The 15,523-nt window shown below is 40.4% G+C and overlaps 1 protein-coding gene across 8 annotated transcripts in view; it reads right to left on the bottom strand.

Annotated features, from left to right (window-relative positions):
* Positions 1-2,298: 2,298 nt before the first annotated feature.
* Positions 2,299-15,523, bottom strand: part of scn8ab (sodium channel, voltage gated, type VIII, alpha subunit b) — a 49,406-nt gene continuing 36,181 nt past the window's right edge. For 6 of the 8 annotated variants that reach the window (XM_077573376.1, XM_077573375.1, XM_077573377.1 and 3 more), the window contains exons 21-28: positions 14,793-14,966; positions 12,338-12,460; positions 9,880-10,164; positions 9,752-9,805; positions 8,638-8,775; positions 8,449-8,553; positions 8,094-8,364; positions 2,299-6,814 (exon numbers count right to left, since the gene is read on the bottom strand). In XM_077573376.1, the coding sequence (XP_077429502.1) occupies positions 5,655-6,814; positions 8,094-8,364; positions 8,449-8,553; positions 8,638-8,775; positions 9,752-9,805; positions 9,880-10,164; positions 12,338-12,460; positions 14,793-14,966 (2,310 nt within the window). In that variant the 3' untranslated portion in view covers positions 2,299-5,654. The remainder of the gene's footprint in view (positions 6,815-8,093; positions 8,365-8,448; positions 8,554-8,637; positions 8,776-9,751; positions 9,806-9,879; positions 10,165-12,337; positions 12,461-14,792; positions 14,967-15,523) is intronic. The other 2 variants (XM_077573381.1, XM_077573380.1) reach the window with 1 other exon arrangement.

The following is a 15,523-nucleotide window of genomic DNA, read 5'->3' as shown; positions in this document are numbered from 1 at the left end:
CATGAAGGCAAAGGAAGAAGACTTTCACAAGTACTGTGATTTAGTGAATTGCATCTTTCGGAAAGAACAAAGAATATACAGGCAGATGTTCTTTATTGTATCGCTATAGTGTCTGTTTTCTTGTGTTGATGCATCTTCTTTGTATGTTTGAATAGCTTAAAGCTAGAGAAAAATATTCCCATTCTCGGCTGCCGGTCCAACCCCACCATCGATGAATACGTTTCAGCACGTCAGCCGGCGACCGCCCGCCACTACCGCCCCAAGTAGCGAATGAGGGGTAATCCTGAAATATGTCCCCCACAGCCCCCCGCACACATCTTTTCTCCCTGACACACATTCTTCTACTCAGTCTACACATTCACACCCTCCTGCAGCAATTTATTTACACAAAGACATGCAAGTGTGAGGGGTATGTCCAGAGCGACATATGTACTGTTTGTTTGTCTAGCCCCCCCCCCCCCGTCATCTTGAGCAGCAGTTTCCTTTTTCTCGCCGTGGGAGGATGGGAGTGTTAAAAAGAGCACGGTACAGTGTGAGGCTGCTGATTCAGCCCAGGCCACTGCATTCATACATCTGCACTGCAGTGCTGCCTCTGCTTAGCCCCACGCCTTCCCTCAGTCGCTCTCGCTCTCTCTTTCTCGTATGTTCCAGCCACCAAAATGGCTGAGCGCTAAGATGTGCTTACTAGCATGTAGCAAAGTGTTTTCACTGTGATACATTGAGTCTCTTGTAATGTGTAGTGTAGATTATAAAGCTTTTCAATTGTCCTTATTGCAATAAACTGAAACGCAATTCATCCATTCCAGATGCCTCAAAAACAAATGTTTCCTGGGTGTTTAAAAAAAATGAAGACCTAATGAAACATAATAATAATGGTTAATAGTGGCTAAACTGCGCACACTCACAGCTATACTTTTGAATAGAATTACTGTATTTAAATTACGGTTTATGTTTCATTTTAACACAGCTTCCTTTTGATTTACTCCTTGGTTTGCGACTCGAAATTTTTACCAAATTGCTGTTAGCTCCTAAGATGCTAGCAGCTAGCATTTGGAGGGCCTACCGGCTAAGGGTGCGTTTGTAAATTTAGTATGACGCCCGGACTCTACTTTGACAGTTCGAGTCTTGCCTCTTGTGTGGGTATCTGAAAAATCAAACAACACATTCAAAAACAACACTGACTACATTTACATGCAGACAATAATCCTTTTGTAAGGCTATGTAAACATGCGCAATAACCCGAAAAGGCTCTCGTTCGGGGGGAGGGGGGTTAAAAACGTTTTTTAAAAACCCGAATAAGACCCCTGGGTTACTCCATAACCAAAATTCTTGCTCATAAAAACACATTCGGAACACCTTGATTCGCTGTGCACACCCTTACCAAAAAGAAGTATATTTAAATATACCTGAAGTTTACTCAAAATTAGGAAAGTATACTTCTAGTTTCCTTTTCTTGTACTTATTAGTATACTCTAAATTAACTTTTTTTTTACTAGCCAAACACAATTTCCACCAGCCAATTTTTTCCCAGTGAAAATTTTCCCACATTTTATTTATTTTTGAAGCCCCTAAACATAAAGTAACAACAGTATCGCTTACCAAAAAGTAGTATACTTACGTACATATTATAGAGTATACTTAATCATACTTTAAGTTTATTTTTGAGTATACTTATTCTTGTACTAAAAGTAAAGTTTAAGTGAAATCCTTGAGACTAAATTGGCCTAGTTTAATACACTAAAAGTATACTTAAGTATATCATAAAGTATATTAATAAGTATACTTTAAGTACACTATTAGGTGTACTAAAGTATACTTGAAAGTATACTTACTGTATGTCCACAGCAAAAAAGCCCAGTGGTGAAGTGGGATCGTTAGTGAGTGCCTTCTAAGTATGTACTACGTATAGTAAGTTAAAAGCGGAAATGATGTTATTTACGTAATTACGTTGTCCGCGTGCCGCGGTCTGAATGGGTTATTCCAATCGCACACAAATAAGCATGCAAACGGGATTAACTCTTTCCGCCACACATGTAAACGCGTACTACCTCGATTTTTTTTTCCAGAAAACAGAATTCCGACCAGGCCATTTGTTTGTCTTCGTTAATTCACTGGCAAGTTGACTCAAGGGTTTAAGCAATGTGGGATGAAGGCAGTGGTCAAGTAAGGTTTTGAACGCATAGAAAAATCAAAGCTGTACAGGCGTACTTGAACGCAACGTAACTTTAAGCAGCGACAAAACAATCCACATTGGCACGAGCAAAGTGCTAGTCACCCAAAAACGACACTAGTCACAAGTCTAACTGGAAGGCTGCTTTATTGTTTGGAAATAGATTCGTGCTCAAATGAAGACATTCTTTCACTGATTCTCACTGAATTGTCTCATGTGGTTGTGCAACATGTTCCTCTCTCTGGCTGCATTAGTGGCAAGAGATAATGACATTCAAAAGTTGTCCCCCCAAAGCCCCTCCCCCCAAGTCAGCCTATTTTCAGCAAAAGAAAACAAAGATATCCCAGTCATGCTTAATCAAAACAATGGCCCCCCGTATAGTGACGATCCAACTTTTGAAAATGACAGAAACCAGCGAAACAGAAAGCAAGCTTTTACCAGACTAAAAGCTTGTGAACAGAACATAGACAAAAAAAAAAGAAAAAGGAAAGAGCCAACTTGTCGTATTACACAATTCTACAATATGAAGGTAGTCCAGACAACCTAACCTACATGGTGAGTTAGCAATATACCGGTTCATTTTTTTGGACTCAATACATTGCTACTATCATGCTTTGTTTTGATTCCCTCCGGTGGGTTTTGGAGCGCCGCGTTGCCGACTTTACTGAGAGACTAAACAAGAAGCTAAAAAGGCACGTGCCGTTTAGATATTGCACCGGAAACAAACACACAGGCAACTAAGACGACTGACTAACCCAACATCTCGCAGCGGAGGTGCCGTCAATGTGTGACAAATGTGGCGGAGGGTTAGAGTTGTAATGCGCGAACACGTTACACACAACTTACTTGATGCCAGCGTTATGAATGTGTGCAAAGAAAACCCACATTGTTTGCCAATGTACAAAAGTGAATGCTGGTTAGTGCAATCCTCCCACCAAGGCAGGCTCCCCGATTCTCAGCAAACAGCCAGTGCAACAGCATGCATTACGCGCTGGCACCTTTGGGTGCTGGGTGGGCCAGAGTTTTGGTTATTGACGGAATATACACACAAAGAAAGCTGCATGGTCACGATGTGGTTTTAGAGTGGACAGGCGAGCTGCATCACAGACATTGTTCTAATTATATATATATATAATTTTATGTATATATAATTATATATATATATATATTTGCAATATAGATAATTTTTCCCTTAATCCCTTTTTTTGTGTGAAAAGTGAATAAAAAAAGGTCTACTCTGACAAACATGTCACAGCCTAACAGGTGTGACGGGGCAAAAGCTGGAAGCCATTCTATTTATGCTTATTTATATTTACGTGTAAGATTAATAGCTGTAGTTTTTGTAGTCCAGTATTTACAAAATAACTACACATGCCATTAAAATAAAATATTACATTAGGTTCTTATGAAAGTTCATTTTTAGCTTCACTACAAAGCTTATACTTTTTTTTTTTTTTTTTTTTATCCAAATGGATTCACCTTGGTGAATGGAGCATTTTTTTAAATACTCGATGAGAAATTTTCTGCTTATCATTCATGGTTTTATTTGGTTACCCACACAGATTTTGGAGCGCTCATGCAGATGGTGGGCGACTTGAGAACACATGGGAGGGTGAACCATCCATAAACAGGAAGTGACATCACTGCACAGTGCTAAAGCTCTGCTGCGACGTGAGATGCGTCCAGTGCTCTGGTAGTTATTTGGTATTGAGTGCGGCGCCGAGAGGGCGTGTTCAATCGTAAAAAATCGATGACATCACCTCCCAGTGTTTCCTGTGTGTACATACGACTGGGGTCAATCTGGTTGTTTCCTTTTACATGAATGAAGAATTGAATCGAATCCATAATGACGTCTTCCTAAATGCAATCCACTAATTCCACCGGCACCTTTGCAAGCAAGAGCGAAAAAGAAAAAAAAGAAAAAAAGTGTCTGTTCCACTGAGATGCGTCTAGCCCTATAAGTCTACGCGTCATAAGCAGGAAGTTCTACAACAGAATGGACCATGACTCCTTCTGAAACAGGCGGCCGGGCGAGATCGTTTCCCATCATCATCATGGCATTAAACACAAAGGCGTAAAATGGGATTTAATAAATGCGGCCGTCACATTCACTTGCATTGTGTAGCAGAGCTCAATGAGTATAATATCTCCTGAGAAAAAGGGGAGGATTTTTTTTTTTTTCAAGCATTGCATACAATTCTCGGGTCTCTGTTGAGAGCAAAATAAAACACTGTAATCCAAAAATAAATAAATGGACATCTCGTCATTAAACACAAACCTCCTTCGCTGATGAAGAACAAGGCGGATCTCTTTGGCTTCTCCACACACTCCGATGCTCGCCTTTCTCGTTCCTCGACTTAAATCGGACAAACACGTCTTCCCTCAACTTCTTTGCTGCAAATGAGGCTTACGAAACGAAAGGAGAAAAAAAAACGCACTCATAAGCTTAAGATCTCCTCTCAGCCCTTTCGGAAAGGAAATGCATCACCAATAAAAAAGGCCATACTTGTAAAACCCCCCACTGACCACTTATAAACAATAAAAGCAAATGGAGCATTACATGTGCATAGAAACGTTAAATATAAGCTTCTGATTTTCTGACATCACGTCCTCCGTCTTTCTTTTCCACATCTTCGAGAGCAGCAAATAAGTTGACATTACGACTGCAATCCACTAGTGTGTGTGTGTGTTTTAATATACCAGCGTTTTCCATTCGTCTATTTATAGAGGCAGCAATTGTAACGTCTTGAATGATGAGACAGGGTTTTCCGTTTCGGATGATGGACCCTCGTATCGCGCCACTGCAGTGTTAGTGTCTTGTGGACTATGAAAAGTTCATGCAAGAGTTCTGGTCAAAAACATGCCATCATGCAAATCATTTCTATGCATCGAACAAGCACAATTTACCTATGTAGTTGTTTTGGAAATCGTTCTGAGTAAATGTACGTAAGCCCTTGGCCTGAGTTCACCCCCGTAATAAACAGACCCTGAACAAATCGGTGTGAAAGAAAAAACATTGGGACGTGGGTATAAATAATGGGAGTTAAGTGGCATGGGCAAAATGCTAAATAGTGTTCCTTTTATATTGGTTTGCATTTTTGCTGCTCACATCAACAATTTCTAGCTTTAATAAAACCCCCAAAAAAATCCTCCCGACGACGCGTCTTTCGCTCAGCCTCATTTCGCTCTCAGAGACATTTCGGTACTTGCTCAGCGCAAGAGTTCCTTATGGTCGGCGTTTGGAAGTCCTTGGTTGTCTCCTCTGTGGACGTGTGACTCGTCTCCGTCCAATCATGTCCCGGCTGATTATGAGAGGAGTTCAAGAGCCTTCGACAGTGCGAGCGCTTCCCTCCGAAGGCCGGAACTAAAAACACTGATTCTTTTCGGACTTGCAAATGAAATAATCTGTACATCCGTGCGGGCGTGAGTTTCCTCGTGTTATAATTTGTGGTGTTAATAGCGTGATTATTATCATCCCATCGCCTTAACATTTGGATTCCCTGACGTCTTTTTGGTTTCTTCCTCGCTCGTTCCTCCCTCCCTTGCCCTCGTTGTCGTCCTCCTTCTCCTTGTCGGGTTTGGTGACGCTATCGTACGAGGGCAGGGAGGCGGTGGAGGGCGTGGCCTCCTTCTCTTGTTCCTGATTGTTCCCGCCGTTCTCCACTCTGTTGTTGGTGGGGACGCGCTTGCAAACGAAGCCCCGCCTGGCCAAGTAGGAGCGGTACGCCCTTTGGATGATCCGGGCCGACACGTCCTCCTGCTTGCGCCTCAGCGTGGTGGTGATGGGCTCGTAGGAGACCTTGGAGGGATTGGCCGCCACGAATCGCTCCTCCATCTGTTGCCTCAGCATGTCCAACTCCCCGCTGTCGCCCAGCACGCGTTTGGTGAAGGCGAACAGGATGTCCAGGCAGTGTATGCGGTCGCCGCTCACCATCGGCATGTCCATGGCGATGAGTTCGATGGTGTTGGGCTTGGGGACTCGCAGCGGGTGTTCAAGCGCGTCCGCAAAGTCGGAAAGTTTGGCGTACGTGATGAACTGGGAGGCGGTGGGGTCAAACTTCTCCCAAATCTCGTAGAAGGTCTCAAAGTCGTCCTCGCTGAGCGGGTCGGCGCTTTCCTCCGTGGCCACGCTGAAGTTCTCCAGAATGATGGCGATGTACATGTTGACCACAATCAGGAAAGAAATGATGATGTACATAACAAAGAAGAAGATTCCCACCGATGGGTTGCCGCAGTCTCCGGTGGAGGGCGTGCCCGAATTCTCCAGCAAGGGGTCGCAGTCGGGGGGGTAGTTGAGGATGGGCAGCAGCAGGCCGTCCCAGCCAGCTGACGTGGTGATCATAAACAAGATGATCATGCTGTTGCCGAAGGTCTCGAAGTTGTACATGTCGTCGATTCCCGCCCCGTGTTTGACGTAGCCGAAGTTGGACATGCCGAAGATGGAGAAAATGAACATGACCAGGAAAAGCAGCAGGCCGATGTTGAACAAGGCCGGGAGCGACATCATCAGAGCGAACAGTAGCGTTCTGATGCCTTTGGCGCCCTTGATGAGGCGCAGGATTCGACCGATACGGGCCAGTCGGATCACCCTGAACAGCGTTGGCGACACAAAGTACTTCTCGATCAAGTCGGCGAGGAACATTCCTACAGATGAAGAGGTCAAAAACAGACAGACAAAATAATCAGAAGTCATATTTCATGCGCAGTAATGTGTTTGATAGAAGGCCTAAAAACAATATAGAGCGACGGAAAAATGCCTTTTCCATTGATTGGCATTCAATAGAATGAGAATTTTAACCGGAGATTCATCTTCATCTTTCACCAGCAAAACTATCAAATGTCTTCAGATAGACGAGGGGTCGGCAAACTTTCTTGTCAAAAGAGACATTTTAGGCCAAATAATTAAGAAAACATTTGTCAAATTGCTGACATTTTTGGCAATTTTATGGACATATTATGGTCATTTTCTGCCTCTCTTCTTCCTTTTTATGGCTATTTTATTTCTTTGTTTTATTTTACTTTTTTCTGCCTTGTTTGCTATCAATTTTTGTGGTCATTTTCAGGACTTCTTTAGTTTTTTTTAATTTATTTTCTTCTTTTATTTTTTTATGGTTACTTTTTAAACACTTTCCTCCCTGCCTCGTCTTCAATCAAAAAAAATTTTGTTTTACTTTTTTGGGCAGTTTTGTGGATATTTAACAGTAATTTTCAGGATTTCTTCTTTTATTTTTTGTGTGTGGACATTTTATAGTTACTTTTTAAACGATTTATTTTCTGCCATTTTTATTCAATTCCCTGACATTTATGGCAATTTCATGGACATTTTATGGTCATTTTCTGCCGTTCCTCTTCTTTTTTGGACATTAATGATAATGGTAATTTTTTTTTTTCCATCTACCTTTCATCTTTCCTTTTCTGGCAACTTAAAAATGTAGACAATTTTTTGGGGGACTATTTAATTATTATTACTTTTATCTAAACCATGAATTCATTTAAAGAATATTTTATCCCCCAAAAATAAAAATATGTTTGAAAAAAATAATAATTTCTACCTTTTTTTTTTTTTTGAGAGATCCACAGAGACCCACAGGACATGGACTAAGTATCCACATGGCTCCAGAGCCGCAGGTTGCAGACCCCTGAGATAGACCCTTGTGGTACACCATATGTTGTCCTTTTAAATATACGGTAATCATTTGTATTTATTTAGCCAAAGGCAGAGAGGAGGGATAGAGGCTTTTTAACACTTTTAAACAGAGGTGGGTATTCCATCAATATTGACGGAAAGTCCGCCAATGACGGACTCTCATTTTATGGACGATTAACGAGACGAGAAATTGGCATTCTGTCAACATAAAAGTCTATTAGACAAATTCCAATTGAAATACTTCGCACGTGTACAAGAACCCTTGTAAATACTTGCCCACAATGGAGAGGATGACCACCACCACGTCAAAGATGTTCCAGCCATTGGTGAAGTAGTAGTGACGTAGCGCAAACAGCTTCAGTAAAAACTCGCCGGTGAAGACGACGATGAAGATGAAGTTGACCCAGTAGAGCACATCCTCTGTCTCTTTTGACTGATCGTCTGTCTCCACCATCATGGTGACCATGTTGAGGCAGATGAGGATCATGATAGAGATGTCGAACACTTGCTGGGTCACAAAGTCAAACACCATGCCCTGGATTTTGTTCTGAGAAAATACATTTCAGTTTTATTAGAATGTGCTTGGTGAGGAAGATACTTGCATTTATTTATTTATTTATTTATTTATTACCTGTGGTCTGGGAATAGGCTTTTGTGGTTTCTTTGAACCGAGTTTCTTCATGGCATTGTAGTATTTCTTCTGTTCTTCCGTCATGAATATATCCTGACCTCCAAAGTAAAGGATCCAAAACAATGTGGTTTACAATCGTGAAGTAAACGTCTCTCAAGAAGTTGCACAAGCCAGGAAAATAAAACTTATCTTTTTCTTTTGCTGGTTGAAGTTATCAATGATGACACCAATGAAGAGGTTTAGGGTGAAGAACGAACCAAAGATAATAAAGATGACAAAGTAGATGTACATGTACAAGTTGTCTTCATACAGCGGCTGATCTTCCACCTGTAAAGTTGCAGAAGCTAACGTGACCTATTTGAAGCTAAAACCCAAGATTTATATATTTTATTTTCATCATAGTTAACAAAACCTAACGAAAAAATTAAAATTAAAATAACCTTTTGTCAAATAAATAAAATAAAAACAGGAGTACTATATAAAAAAAAAGATCAACAACTGAAACGTTTAGAATCGAGAACATTTTCTTTTTCGCTTAGAATCAAGAACATTTTCTTTTTCGCTTAAGTCAGTTAAAGGGGAAGTCAACCCAAAAACATTTTTTTTTGACAATATATGCAGCCCCACTAAATATAAATATAAATATGGTATTCTGATTGATATTATGTTAGTGGAATAGGAGTTAAGCAGCAAAATCCAGCCGTTTTTATCCATCTCAGGGGGCGGCCATTTTGCCACTTGCTGTCTCAGGTAACAATCAAACACAGCTCACCTTCAGAAAACAGGTGAGCCGTGATTGGCCGTTGCCAGAGCAACTGTAATGTCATCTTCAGTCGACAGCAAGTGACAAAATGGCCGCCCCCTGAGATGGATAAAAAAACGGCTGGATTTTGCTTCATAACTCAAATATATTCCACAAATGTAATATTAATCAGAATGTCATGTTTAGACTGGTGAGGTCACATATAACATATTATTGTCAAGAAATGTTTACGGTTGACTTCCAACATGAATTTTCATGGTTTATTTTAAATTGCATGGCTGTACAAAAGGGAAATAAAAGGTCAAACAGTGACCTTTTATTTGATATTATTATTATTATTGTTATTAGACTCAGCATATACTCCATCCATTTAAATATTTTAAACCAAAATGAATACTAAAACTATTAAAAACGGAACTAGAACAAAGCATTTTCCCAAATAATAAAACCCACTCTAAAAACTATAACTAGCAAAACAAAATAAAAAGTAACTATAATAAAAAAAATCCTTAAGTCTAATAGCCCCGTTAACAACCATACCTTTCGAGAATCTATTGCTGCGTACATAATATCCATCCAGCCTTTGAATGTTGCCTGCAAGGTTGAAATACAACATATAAGAAAACCCGACGTACCAAGAGGGACGCCATTTTAAAAGTGCTCCTCACCACTTGCAGGAGTGCCAGGTAGCCTGCCCCCACATTATCAAAGTTGATCTTGACATTTCTCCACCTGACTTCGGTATGGTTATCATGAATGAGCGCAAAACACTCCGTTCGGTTGTTAACGTCATTGGGGTGGAACATTTGCTCTTGCGTGTCATTGTAGCAGAAGTAGTACTTCCCGGCAAAGAGGTTCACACCCATGATGCTGAAGATGAGCCAGAAGATGAGACACACCAGCAGCACGTTCATAATGGAAGGAATGGCTCCTACCAAGGCGTTCACCACAACCTGAAGGGAAGAAGTGAGGACACGCGCGAATCACATCACGTGCGGTTTTTGTCGACCGCTCACACAAACACTGAGGACGTCAACACATAAAACTGAAATGCACATTCAGAAAACTGTCTTGACCGATCAGAATCAAATAGAAGTGTAACAATAAGAGTACAATAAGTCGGCGTCTTGTCAAAAGTGACACCTGGAACTTGTGCGTGTGCGTGGGAATGTTTCGCTGGCTAATGAGCATTATTTGAAACTGTTAAGCAGTCAGTCAATAAAGCAAATCTAGAGAGTTTATCATCGCCTAGATGTCATCGCTGTTGGCCTCTGACGCCGTCCTACACGAAGGGAGTGCGTGCTTGGACGCTTTACCATAGAGACGAACCCTCACTCAGCTTAGCTTAGCGTTAGCTAACTGCTATAACAGACACAACATGGGCAGATGATGTGGACGGATTTAAAAGTTTACCAAAAATGAAAAAAAAAAAAAAAAACACTCGGGTGTGCCATTGGGTAGTGTATGGCGAGGGATCTTAGAGGTTCAAATTAAGTTATTTTAAATTAAAAAGGAAAATAGTTCTATATGTTGACGCGGCTGCGTTAAGTGCATCAGCCGCGTATGTACACTCAAGTATGCTTTCCAAAAAAAAGTGACTATGAGGCTTGATAAAGCGCTTTGGACAATATATGGTGTAGATAAAATGCTATATAAGTGCACTATATTTACCATTAAGATCTAGTTGGATAAAATATTTTTGGGGGGGACTATTATGTGTAACCAATTCTAATTGATTCGGGATTCAGTGGTTAAATGGTAAATTACTAAATGTTTTATATGTGTTTTTCCTTTTGATTTGTATTTCATATGGATATACAGAGTAATTATTTCCTAGATTGCCATGAATTACTTCATTGGCCAACACAGTTACAATTTCAGGTTGCCACAAATTGAAATTTTACCAAAACCAATAGCTTTCATTTTATGAAGCCGATTCAGTGGTTGGTGCTGCGTCAATTTTTGATCACACATGATCAGATGTTTGTATTGAAATCTATTGTTACACCTCTTTCACGAACAAATATCTAAATCCAGACTCAATTTTGTGGTTCATGCTCAGATTGCACTCAGGTTTGATTAAAAAAAAAAAAAATAATAATAATAATAATAAAATAATAGAAGCTACAAGCAATTTGTAGGAAACATGACATAAAAATGTGTAATCCAGTATGTAAACTGTGTTAGTAGTTGTATGAAATACATTAAAGTTGTTAACACATGAATGTGCATTTTAATAGACAGGTTCTGTGATTACACCACCAAGGAGTTTTAGGGCCACACACTCACACATAAATCTATAATATTATGAGAAGAGAGTTGTCATAGTATGGAAATAAATAAAGAGAGAATAAATAGAAGAATAAAGTTAGGTAGGTAATTTCATGACAATAAAGTCATAAAGAGAAGGAAAAATTCTAAATTTTCAATAATTAAATAACACTCCATATACCAGATTAAAATCATGGTGGAAGCAAATTGACCAGGTAACAACTTTTGCTCTCCTCATTTTAATTTTGTCATCTAAGTGTTGCCCTAATACTACTTGGGAATTATAAGAAGCCAAAATATGACCCCCCCACCCTCCAAAAAAAAAGAGGCACACACATCAACACTAAGAGCTTGCCAAACATGACACGATGCATCCATATGAAGACCCAATAGATGGATGGCAAGCAAGGATGAGTGGGAGAGGGGAGCATATGCAACCAGAAGTTTGGTGGTCTTCCAGTGTGACGATACCAAAGCCAAACTGCGATAAGATCAGTGAACAGCACATTTTGTGACGGAGCGACAGGCAGAAGCTTCTGAGCCTAACACATTTGTTTTCCTTTTTGGCGCCAACAACAATATGACACGCCCCTTTCATCACTGAATCAGGCTCAGAACAGCTATCAAAAGAATTGACTGGAAACTTTTATGTCTTATTTAGGGGAGCAGCAACCAAGTTCATGCACAAGCCAGTTTGAGGCTCCTTTCCATCATATGATTGTTACAAACTTATTTTGACCATCTGAGATGATCTGCATCCATGCAAAATGGTTAACAATTTGATCCATGTTATTTTCTAGCCTTGTCTTCGATTTGCATGCAGAAGCACCAGCTGCCTGGTATCTTGGGCCTTACCCTCATCCCTTCAAAACGTGACAGGGCCCTGAGGGGTCGCAAGGCCCTCAGTGTCCTGAGTGACTTAATTGGGCCAAGATCGGAGAAGCCCAAGGCATTAGCTATAAGGCTGACTATAGACACCTACACAGATAGGGACAGACAGGGGACAGAAGCAAAGGAAGAGAGGACCCACATGGTTAGAGGGGACAGAGCGAGAAGGTCGGGCCCTACTCATACTGGAATTGTCAAAACATAGATACACATGAACTGCAGCCTCTGTGTAGATACAACTGAAAATATGGCAAATCCAGATCCAGAAAGTAAACAGCTTGCCACAAGTTTGGTGTTTCTAAGTGAGTTAAGATCAAGCCAAACTGTGGCTGTGTTTTTACTTTAGGTCCAGCAAGTAAAAACCCTGCCAGTTTTGCTTTAGCCACAGGTGTTTCTAGTTAAGTTAAGCTAAGATGGTTAAGATTAAGCCAAACTCTGGTAGAGGTTTTACTTTAGGTCCAGAAAGGAAAAACCATGCCACAGTTTAGCCTTAGGCAAAGGTACTTCCAGCTTGACTTTAGGTCCACAAAATAAAAACCCTGTCACAGTTTTGCTTTAGACACAGATTTTTCTACTCAAATGGCAGACAAACTATGGCAGGGTTTTTACTTTAGGTCCAGACAGTAAAAACCCTGCCACAGTTTGGCTGCCATTTGAGTAGTAGCATCTCTGGCTAAAGCCAAACTGTGGCATGGTTTTACTTTTTAGGACCTAAAGTAAAATCTCTACCACAGCTTGGCTTTAGCTTAGCCACCCTATCTTAACTTAACCAATTAACCAACTAGAAACACCTGTGGGTAAAGCAAAACTGACAGGGTTTTTACTTTCTGGACCTAAAGTAAAATCTCTACCACAGTTTGGCTTTAGCTTAACCTAACCTAACCTTTAGCTTACTGTCAGTTTTGCTTTAGCCACAGGTATATTTTTTTAGGTGGTTAAGTAGTTAAGTTAAGCTTGGGTGTGACAGGGTTTTTACTTTAGGTCCAGAAAGTAAAAACCTTGTAAATTTTGCTTTAGCCACAGGTGTTTCTAGGTAATTAAGTAGCTAAGTTAATCTAAGGTGGTTAGGCTAAAACGGTGTCAGAGGTTTTACTTTAGGTCCAGAAAGTAAAAACTCTGCCACTGTTTGGCTTTAGCTTAACCACCTCAGCGTAACTTAACTACTACCCTCTCTGGACCTAAAGTAAAACCTCTGCGACCGTTTGGCTTTAGCCACAGGTGCTTCAAGCTTTACTTTAGATCCAGAAAGTAAAAACCCCTTTGGCCACAGGTGTGTTTCCTAAGTGGTTAGGTAGTTAAGCGAAGCTAAAGAGGAAATGTGGCAGAGTTTTTAACTTTAGGTCCAGAGAGTAAAAACCATGCCACCGTTTGGCTTTAGACACAAGTGTTTCTAGGTGGCTAAGCCAAACTGTGGGAGGCTTTCTACTTTCTGGACCTTAATTTCCCATCTCTGCGCTATGTACAATAACAGTAGGTCAATGTATTGTATGAGACCCGAGCTTTCTTCTTCATTATTTCTTGTTTACTTCTGTCTGTTTTTGGAGTAGTTTGGCAAGCGAGTCGAGCGACGACCAGCTCGACAGCACACCTGGAAAGAAACTTGTGGTTGGCACAGTGACAGGGAGAAAAGATAAAACGAGTCCAACGAAGGGAAAATAATCGGAGGAGGGATGTTCTCACAGACACTCGACCAATATGACACAATAACATACAGACGTGTACAAAACAATACGGTTTCTATACCAGAGGACATCTCACTTAAAAGAGGACAAAGAGAAGAATGCAGAAGATTGAGGGCTTTCAGGGTGGGGACAGAAGAACCCGTGAGAGTCCCAGCACAGCAACACAAGCCTTACCGTGGACCCTCAAACATGACCCGCTTAACTTTAAAGTGCATACAGTAGAGGAACCTGCTGTAAGAGAGAAGAGATTAGAGCAGAGAGTTGAATTAAATGAGAAGAACTGTTAGCATTGTTTGTTGTCTTTTGGGATAATACAGTATGACTTGCAAAACTTGCTGATCAAAGATCTAATGGGCAAAATTCACAACATGTGCTTATAGCTTAGCCTACGGAAATCTCCAGCATTGTCCACATCTTTGCCTTTCTGTGACTCTTCCAGTCTATGTATCTCTGACAATTCAACCAGGAAATGCATTGGTCTGCTCAAACAAGTTGAATATGTGTCTACAAAAGCTTTAGCGAAAGTCAAATGAAGTTCACCTGATCAGGTATGGGGCAAATTATTCTCAAAGCATTCACCAAATGAAAAAAGACAAAACATATATCAAATGTAATATTTACATAAGAAAACAATACATTATTCAGCAGTCCAGACCTAATATAAAAGACAAGAGCACTATAACATTACAGTAAATAATATTATCTACTGGTTTCTAGAAGTAGACCGTAAATGTACTTACATCCACAATGAAGAAGTCCAACCAGCACCAGGCGTTAGTGAAGTACTTGACAAAGCCATAAGCCACCCACTTCAGTAACATCTCCAGAATAAAAATGTAGGTGAAAACCCGATCGGCATACTCCAGAATAATACGGATCGTCTTCCTCTGCTCGATGTAAACGTCCTCAAAAGCCTACAAAACAGCACAAAAGTTTTACATACTGTACATGAAGTGCGATCTTTTCTCATCTTTGACATCGAAAAAACATACTTAAGATAGTTTGTTTACATTCCCACAGTTGGTTTGTTACAAATGAGAGAGAAAGACTAAGGAAGAGCAACTTTGCACCATTTCTTTAGCACTGCAAGTGAACATTGTACATCATTTAAGTGTTTTCATTTGGCCACAGGCCTCCTCGCTCCAGAAAGCTGCAACGCTAAGCTGGATTTTGTCGGATGAAAGGTTGGTGCATTAACGCGCTTGGCTTTCCATTAGCAACAATCATACTGTATAAGAAGCAGGTTCAGAAGAAAAGCAGGATCTGGTCTACCTTGTATATCTCGTATAAAGGATTCTTTTTTTTTTTATATAAAAATGAGTGCTCTGCCTTACAGGTGCATTCCCTTAAATTAACTTTATTCAAAGGGGCCGTTAAGAATTAAAAAAAACATTTTTTTTTCTTCTCATATTTGTTCTAACTGTCAGAATAAAGATAACAGTAGTCCAGTAAGCAAGCCACTTGTTTCCGG

The sequence above is a fragment of the Vanacampus margaritifer genome, chromosome 8, assembly GCF_051991255.1.
Source record: "Vanacampus margaritifer isolate UIUO_Vmar chromosome 8, RoL_Vmar_1.0, whole genome shotgun sequence".
NCBI classification, from domain to species: domain Eukaryota; kingdom Metazoa; phylum Chordata; class Actinopteri; order Syngnathiformes; family Syngnathidae; genus Vanacampus; species Vanacampus margaritifer.
This window is presented reverse-complemented; position numbering and strand designations above follow the sequence as displayed.